This window comes from Arctopsyche grandis, chromosome 3 (assembly GCF_051622035.1).
Source record: "Arctopsyche grandis isolate Sample6627 chromosome 3, ASM5162203v2, whole genome shotgun sequence".
NCBI lineage: Eukaryota > Metazoa > Arthropoda > Insecta > Trichoptera > Hydropsychidae > Arctopsyche > Arctopsyche grandis.
Genome location: NC_135357.1, coordinates 33,486,922 through 33,496,623, shown reverse-complemented (window position 1 = coordinate 33,496,623; position 9,702 = coordinate 33,486,922). Strand labels below are relative to the sequence as shown.

At 34.3% G+C, this 9,702-nt stretch overlaps 1 protein-coding gene across 1 annotated transcript; it reads left to right on the top strand.

Moving 5' to 3' along the window:
• The first annotated feature begins 8,383 nt into the window (after positions 1-8,383).
• On the top strand, positions 8,384-9,299 carry LOC143909211 (uncharacterized). The gene is made up of 2 exons (XM_077427112.1): positions 8,384-8,890; positions 8,937-9,299. Exons 1-2 carry the CDS (start codon positions 8,384-8,386, stop codon positions 9,297-9,299), a joined length of 870 nt encoding a protein of 289 aa, XP_077283238.1.
• Positions 9,300-9,702: the final 403 nt, after the last annotated feature.

The window sequence follows — 9,702 nt, the reverse complement described above, 5'->3', positions numbered from 1 at the left end:
GATTTATGCATACATATGTTTTTATTTTATTTTTATATAGATACATGTATACTAGGAAGGCTTGACAGGAAGACCCCAATGCGCCTTCCGGGACAATTAATTACAAACAAGGCAGCATTTTATTATTACATAAATCACTGTATTTCCAGAAGCTGACGAACACGAAATAACATTTAATTAATTAATTAATTACAGAATTAATCCTTTGAGACATCTATGAATTTTAGATTTGTACTTATTTTTTACAAATTGTACGTACAATAAATACAGAAGATTTGTGACAGCAGGAAAAATGATTTTTTGTCAATATAAAATACTGAAAAATGTTTGTTCAATATGTCCATAGATTCTAACTATATGATGCTCTCTAAATTTGTTTACTGATGTTTGTCATTAGCTAGAATAGCGCATTGGGGTTTACCTGTTAGGTATTCCTGATTTATATATATGTATATATTTTATTTTTACATAGATATATACCAGGAAGGCTTGACAGGAAGACCCCACTGCGCCTTCATTGACAACTAATTACATAAATCACTGTATTTCCAGAAGCTGAAGAACATGAAATAAAAATTAATTAATTTATTAAAGAATTAATACATTGAGACATCTATGGATTTTCGATTTGTACATATTTTTTACAAACTGTACATACAATAAATACAGAAGATTTGTGACAACTGGAAAGATGATTTTTTGTCAATATAAAATCCTGAAAAATGTTTCTTCAATATGTCCATAGATTCTATGATGTTCTCTAAATTTGTTTACTGATGTTTGTCATTAGCTAGAATAGCGCATTGGGGTTTACCTGTTAGGTATTCCTGATTTATACATATGTATATATTTTATTTTATTTTATTTTTACATAGGTATATACCAGGAGAACAAGTAATTACAAACAATGAAGCATTTTATTATTATATAAATCACTGTATTTCCAGAAGCTGAAGAACGCGAAATAACAATTAATTAATGAATTAATTAATTACAGAATTAATCTATTGAGACATCTATGGATTTTAGATTTGTACATAATTTTTACAAATTATACACACAATAAATACAGAAGATTTGTGACAACAGGAAAGATGATTTTTTGCCAATTTTGAGGAACCGTTTCAACAATGATCAAATAAAATTGGCAAACTCTGATAAGAAACGATCGATTTTCTCTTTTATTTTTATTGGGGGGGGGGTGTCTCCGTCTATGGTCCGACAATTATGGCAACCGTACTGTAGACCCACATCTCAAATGCTTCAAAGTCTTCAGAGTCCACGGCTAAAACGACTAGTTCAATATATTTTCAAGACAAATTGAAAAAATAAAACGCCTTTGCTTACGCAAATAGGAAGTTTAATTTAATTTGGACATGTACATATTGTATTGTATTATTTTCGGCAAACAATTCGATTGGTGTACTTACATATATGTACTTACATACTAATTTATGAAATGTGGCTTAATTCTATTTCAATCGAATCCACAATTTGCTCCTGTCGTCTGCTCCAATTTAAACGATCAAAGGTTGGAGCACCATTGTCGATTTATACGCACAATCGGACAAATGACCATCGTCCATGCAGTGCCTAAATTCGGTTGCAAATCGAGATCATTCCGGCCGAGTCCTATATTTCTAAAAGGGGTGGGATTGGGGTGGGTGGGGGGTGAGTTGGGGGAGCTCCCGACCGTAGGACAATTTGACTTGTAAATGGCAGATATGGCAGCGATCGATCAATACCCAATTAGCGACCGATGCGGGAGAATCATACCGAGAAATTGGCCAGGCCTGATTCGCAGCAGGTGGGGGATGACAGGTGTGTTCAATCGGAGGTCCGAATGTCGTCGAATTGAAGAGAGGCTATCGTCGAATCAAACGTCAAGCTAGTAGGTACGTATGTACGTATGTACATACGTTGGTTTGGAATCGACCGCATTTCAAATTGATAATATCCACAAGCTCTCAAGCTATTATCAGTTTTTGATTGGAAACCTAGTCAACTATGTACATATGTATGTAAGCTCTAATTGAAAACTAAGGCTTACGTGTGTATTTTTTGATGTACAACTACATATTAGCCAGCAGTGTGGCTTAATAGTAGCATGTATGTTTAGCACCGATGCGGTGCAAACGATCGAAAAAGCGCCAGACAGACTGAACCACAGATTAACGACACGTGTACCGTATGCGTGCGCACTGCTCGCACTTACACTAAGCGAAATCTACCCAAAGTCCCGACATACCTAACCTGTATACGTTCTGTGCTTCTGATACTTTAGTTCCGAATTTTTCCTTATCAAATTATTAAAAACTCGCCAGAAAGATCCAACTCAATTTTAATAATTACCATTTTAATAATTGCATCTGTGCACATCGAAAGGTTACTGATGTGCAATTTTTCATTCGTGAAGTCGAGAATTGCGTTTAAAGCAGCCATCCAGTTAATCTGTGGTTCAATCTGTCCGGCGCTTTTCGATCGTTTGCACCAAACCCTAACCTAACCTATCCTAATTTTAATTTTATCTCATCATTGTTGAATCGGTCCTTCAAAATTGGCTAAAAATCACCTTTCCTGTTGTCACAAATCTTCTGTATTTATTGTGTGTATAATTTGTAAAATTGTGTACAAATCTAAAATCCAAAGATGTCTCAATGGATTTATTCTGTAATTAATTAATTAATTGTTATTTCGTGTTATTCAGCTTCTGGAAATACAATGTAATTTATGTAATAGTAAAATGCTGCATTGTTTGTAATTAATTGTCCAGGGAGGCGCATTGGGGTCTTCCTGTCAAGCCTTCCTGGTATATATCTATGTAAAAATAAAATAAATAAAATAAAATATATTTGTATGTACGAAAATTGTCGTCTTTCAATTCGATATTTATTTAAGTTCAAGTTTGGACCATTGTGGCATTATATGAGGGGTCTACGTGACGAGACAGAATGTTAAATGATGGAAAACGCAAATATCGGAAGGCAAAGATCGAAAATCGAAAGATCTTAAGTCGAAAGATAAAAAAAAGGGTGCATGGTAAACGGTACATACTCACTTAATTTGCGCGAGCAGGGTACAACAGGAACAAGAGGAACATGCTTTTCCTCCCGTATTCTGCGCGTGCACATTAATACGGGAGGAAAAGCCTGTTCCTCTTGTTCCTGTTGTATCCTGCTCGCGCAAATTAAGTAAGTATGTACGTGAGTATGTATCGTTTACCATGCACCATTTTTTTTTGATCTTTCGTTTTAAGATCTTTCGATTTTCGATCTTTGCCTTCCGATATTTGCGTTTTCTGTCATTTAACATTCTGTCTCGTCACGGAGACCGTTAAATAAGCCCCAATGTGCCACAATGGTTGAAAAAATACAGAGAGATGAGAAAAATAAAAATATATACATAATCATTTATTTATTTATTTAAAGTTTGGACCATTGCAGCATTACAGGAATTCCTAATGCGCCACAATGGTTAAAAATATAACAGAAAAGAAAAGAAACAAAATAATAACTAAAGAAATTTGACATAACAAAAACAAAACATACATATATGTACACAAACAACCAATAATAATAGTTACAAATTATAAAAAACAACAAAGAAAGGAATTTCTAATAAAAGAAAAAAGAGAAAGAAAAATAAATATAAACATACATATGTATATACACAGACAAAAATACATTTATAACATAATCATAAAAAACAATAGCAATTATAATAGCAAATACGTAAAAATATCAAATATAACATAAGGAATCATAAAAAATCAATAGCATAATAATAATAGCAGATAAAGTAATAATCATATATTTAATATCGCTATTCTGTGTGTCTGTCTAAGATAACGCTCGCCGTACTATAAGGGCGAAATAACACATTCGATCTGTTTCGTTGAAATTGTATAGTTGTGTTTACCCCAACCCTAACTTAACCTAACCTAACCTAAACCTTAAATAAACAAGTGTTGACTGCTAAGATATTTCGATTACCCAGTGATAATGTAACTGGTTATGTATTCATTGCAACGTCAGATTTTATTTTTGTTACTGGCAACTCGTTTGTCGTTTGATTTGCCGGGAGAAAACTTAATCTGTCGTGCGAGCTATTTTAGATAGGGTCATTCTTTTTATTTGCCGGGCCAATAAATGGTACCCGTTTATGTATCAACAATGTAAAATACAATCTGTTCACGTATTTTTATATATCGGTAATTCGTAAAAATGAATTCAACAAATGCGAGTTTCATTCCGTTGCCCCAACCACGTGTCTCATCCAATTTGATATTAAATAATTTTCACCATCGAATAATTTTGTCTCGGGCGACGCCGTGTATGTTTGCTATTTGTAAGATTAAATAAACACACATGATATTTTAATTTTGTCGTGCGAGCTATTTTAGACATGTTAATTTGACATTAAATTTCGTTTTGACATTTGTCGTGTAATTAATTTTACAGCCGTGCCAAAAATATTATCCCTATATAAACGTAGGACTTAGTATTCGAACCAAGAAAAGTGCATTTGTAGTTTGTCAAGTTGGCACGCTTGGATCGAGTGTATGTTTAACCTTTGAAGGAGGATGCTTCGAGATCGAACAAGTGTCCCGAACTAGGGTCGAGTAAGACCCCAGTATTTTTTAATCAAAATACAGCTTTTCTCAATACAAATGGATTCAATATACATACATATATCTTATTAATCATTTTATACATCAACATAAAAAAAGTTTTAGTCCTATTTATATGTTTTTGACTTTTTTTGTATTAAAAAATAACGACAACCATCAACACGGCCAACAGGCGATTGCATGACTCAATATCCACGCGCCAAAGGCGACGAAAACAATTACGAAAATATAGCTGTGTCTTTCTTTCGCATTGATTCATCGATTAACAAGAATATGGAAGCGAACAGTCAAAAACATGACTTATCGCTACCGCCTTTTATTCATACTTTGGAACGTACATAGAAATATATAAATGTATTTTTTACGATGTACCCCTTTTCTAAATCATACAAAATCTATTAAAATAAAGGTCATTGGGCGCAATCCGACCCGGTCGCGGACATGAATGAAAATGATATAAAATGAAAGAGTTAAAATTCACTTAACATTATATATGGTTATTTTATTTAGAATCCATGGGAGAACAAAGTTTGAACCAAAAATATATTTATTCAAAAGATCGAATACTACTATTAAATATTTATTTATTTATTTATTTTAAACAGACCATTGTGGCATAACAGGAATTCCTAAAGCGCCACAATGGTCAAAAAATATAACACAAAAAAGAAAAAAAACAAAATAACAATTAACATAAACATAAATACATCCATACATACATAAAAAATAGCATTTATAATAACAGATAAAGTAAAAATATCAAATAAAATATAGCATAAGGAATGCCTTGCACCTACAGCCAGTTTCAATAAATATGTAAGAAACAACTACAAATACAAAACATCCCTGTAAGGCCCAAATGGAAGAGAGTTAATCAAAATTTCACTCATAAATCACAATCAATCATGAAAACAATGATGAGCGCAGACTACCAGATAAATGGGTTAGAGTAATTTCCGACAATTTACGCTCACTAAGGTGGAAAATATCACATTCAGTCTCGGCAGCAACGATTTCATTAAGAAGTCGGATAGCTCTTGGAATAGGAGCCATTCGAAAAAGGACTGTGCGGGCAGGAGGTACAGCCAGCAAATGATGATGTCTACCACGCACATAGTGAATAGGGACATAAAGCCCCAACTGCTCCAGCAACAACGGGCATGACGTATTACCACGTAAGAGCAGGAGAACGAAACGAATTAATGAGAAGTTTCTCCGAAATATAAGTTGTTCTGTTAAATAGCTACTAAAGCAGTCATACTCAGATTTTTTTTTCTTCCGGGTTTGTTTTGGTTTCTTCTCCACGGGTAGCTACCCTTCGACGCTTACAAAACTTTAGTAAGTAAAGGGTTTGGCGAGTTGATGTACGTCCCGCGTGATGTTGATGTACGTACCCGGCAGGTATACGTTCGCTCCCTCTCTCTCACACCCAGGTATAGGGTCGCGTCTCGCTCGTTGCAATATTTTTTCGCTCGTTTTTCAATATTCCCACAACCCACAAGAAAGCGACCCTTACCATGATAAACTAGAGACATTTATCTATATATCCTCACAATTTCATTTCTGTCCGCCGTGGGTTTTTCTTCCATACTATTTGCCCATTGACCTTTCTTGTAGTTCATTCTAAAATACAAGAAATATATGGTGTATAGCTTTGAAAACCACATAGTTATTACGAAAAACGTAAAAATTGGGCCACTTGCATACCCCACTTCGTTGAGGGAGGATTAAGTTGGTATGCTGCGTAACACCGCAACCCAACTATAATTCATTTCGGTGCACCATGAAATAATCATAGCTTTAATCTCATTGACTACCTTACTTCGTGTCCCTTCACAAATTGGATCTTTTATACTTTTTTTTCTTATAAAATGGAATTAATCCCTTGTGAAATAACCAACGTATGACCCTGTGACGAAGGCTCGACCGAATTCAATTTCAAATTAAAAGATTAAAAATGCATGTAAACCGCAACAGCGCTCGCCCGTTCGACTAACTAAGGTTTCACTATTCAAACGGGCCGCAGGGGATCCCAACCGGTGGTACGCGAGAGTCGCTTAACGTAGACCTTAATTAACGATCGCTCAAATCCCACCCCTCTTATCCAAACCATCTCATGGACCAAATCTCGTCTAATTCGAACGCTGTTTAATTTAACGGTGTCACTCCATTGCGCACTAGAGTCCGTATATTCCCAATAGTGCTGGAGATTCGGAATCCTTAATGATAATAATTAATGATATAGTTAATATCTTCAGAATATTATAAGCTCGTGCAGCGTAAGCTGGCACGTACCAATACAAACACGTATATTGTTTATTTTATTTATTTATATATATTTTAGCTATCAAGCTAATTTAAAAATACATCTTAATTATTATACTTAACTCTAAAATTTATAATTAACTTATATGTACTGTCCCTCACAGAGGTGTCTCTTCGCACCTCGCAGGAATGCATCCATGTTTTTAGCAGACCTGACGCACTCAGGGAGGGCATTATACATGAGCACACCCCTGTGAAAAACACCCCCAGCCGTCTTATTCTTTCTTACTCTACTTACAACTAGTTTGTCCTTATTTCTAGTATAAAAACTATGTTTATCTCTATCCCTTATTATATAATCATCAAAATACTTAGGTAATAACTTATGATCTAACTTATAAACAAAAGACAATGTACGAATATTTAGACTAATTCTAATACTCATCCATCCTAATTCATCTAACATACTTCCAATACTCTTAAATCTACTCACATTCAAAATAGCTCTCATAGCTTTATTCTGTATTTTTTGCATTTTTTCTAAATCTTGGCCACTAAACAAATTAAGCACAGTGGCACAATAAACCACATGTGGCAAGACAATTGAAATAAACACTAAAATTTTACTTTTTTTACTTAAAATATTTCTTAATCTACATAATACACCAACACAACATAATATTGTGTCCGTGAAGATATGAATAAGATTTTTTGTATCTGTTTTCTAGGACAATCAGTTGGTCCCTTTCATACGCACTCACTTTCCGAGCATGACAGAAACAACAATTATTTTTTGTATTGCTCAAAGTGTGCACTACAGGGTGATTTTTTCCAGTTTCACTGGTCAGTCACCGATCAACCCCCACAAACTGACGTAACGCATTCTTATATTGTTTGCTAATTGGTTAATTGGAGTTAGTTCAGTAGAATTAGTGGATATATGATAATAAAATGCTTTGTAATAAAATTGGATCTGGGAAAATGCTAACGGGACAATCTCGCGAAATTGTTTATAATGTTTTCAACTATTTCATGCATCGTATAGTGAATAGTGAAAGTTTATATGCTTCAACTGCGGAAGCGACTGGTGTTTCTAAAAGAAGTGTTCAGCGAATTGTTTGTGAAGTACGAAATCAATTTGTGGTGGCTAATAAACCGCCAACATTGCAACCTTCAATATCGGAGCCATCAACGACACAACCTATATCTTCAGAGTCATCAGATCCAGCAGCATCCACATCTTCATCGACTGTGCGAGTTGTTTTAAGGACACCGGGCAAAAATCGTGTAAGGTTATCAAAAATAACTACAGTGGATAGTTTTGATCAAGAAGTCATCAGGCAAACTATCTACGATTTTCATCTAGTTCATAAGACATTTCCGACCCTACAAAAGTTATTAGAAGTTTTGAAAGACAGTTTAAAATTTAAAGGTGCAATTTCTTCGTTAAGAGTTATCGTTCGTAGGCTAGGTTTCAAATGGAGAAAGATGAAAAATAATAAACAAATACTAATTGAAAAAAGTGTAATTCGACTGAAGAGATCCATATATCTTTCCAAATTAGAAGAGTATAGATTGCAAGGCCGCCCTATAGTTTACACGGATGAATCCTATATAAATAGCTCACATACGATGCCAAAATCATGGTCCGATGAAACTAGCAAAGGTTGCAGAGTACCGATTTATAAGGGTAATATGCTAATAATAGTTCACGCCTGTTCTGAAAAAGGATTTATTCCAAATGCGTTACTTATATATCCAACTAAAATTAAACCCGGAGATTATCATAATAATATGAACGCGATTAATTACCAAAAATGGATTAAAGAAAAGCTTGTTCCAAATTTACAACCCCAATCTGTAATTGTTATTGGTAATGCGTCGTACCATAATGTCATGTCAGAACCTATGCCCACATCTAATTCCAGAAAAGCTGACATGTTAGCTTGGTTAAGAAAATTTAATATACCTTATCCAGAAAAATGCACAAAGCCCGTTTTATATGAAATAATAAAAAAACAATAAACAAAATCATCAAGAGTTTGTACTTGATAAAATCTTGGAAGCTCACGGACATAACGTACTACGCCTACCACCCTACCACCCAGAACTAAACCCTATAGAATTACTGTGGGGCATTATTAAGGGTAAAGTAGCTTCAAAAAATGTCATGTTTGACTTAAAGGTCGTTGAAGAGCTGTTTAGGAAAGAAGCAGAGTCAATCACTATTGATAAATTCAGAGACGTTTGGAGACATGTGAAAAAACATGAAGAAAAATTTATTGAACTGGAACCAAAACTCGATAATTTAACGGACAATTTCACTGACATTATAAAAGTAGAATATTCTGAATATATGGATTCTTCAAGTGATGGAGAATTAAGTGGCGTAGAGGAATTATGATACGACATTGTATAGAAACAGAAGACTATCCAAAACGAGCAAAGAAGTAACGAATTAAAGAAAAATTCTATGCAAAATAATGAAAAAATATTTTGATGGTCTAGACACCCAACAGTAAACAAATTTGAAGTGAGCAAATAAACAACAAAGTGTAGCGCTTTCTTTGCGAATTTATTTTATTATCTTTGTAACGGTCGGGACTGGACACCAGCGCCTTGTCCATACAAACGTATTAGACTTCTCCCTTCCTCAATTATAGCACTAGAGAAATTATTTTTTAATATGCTATGGATATCCACCATTGGGATGTATCTATCGTTTTATTTTTTTGATTAGTTATTTTTTATAGGAGCTAGGAGCCGCCAAACATCTATAAAATCGCCTCATTTTTACACCCACGAAA

Bases quoted from the DNA above. Each gene is read 5' to 3' on its own strand.
- LOC143909211 (XM_077427112.1), top strand. From the start codon at position 8,384: ATGAAAAATAATAAACAAATACTAATTGAAAAAAGTGTAATTCGACTG. The intron at 8,891-8,936 runs GTTTTATATGAA...AATCATCAAGAG, and splicing joins CAGAAAAATGCACAAAGCCC to TTTGTACTTGATAAAATCTT.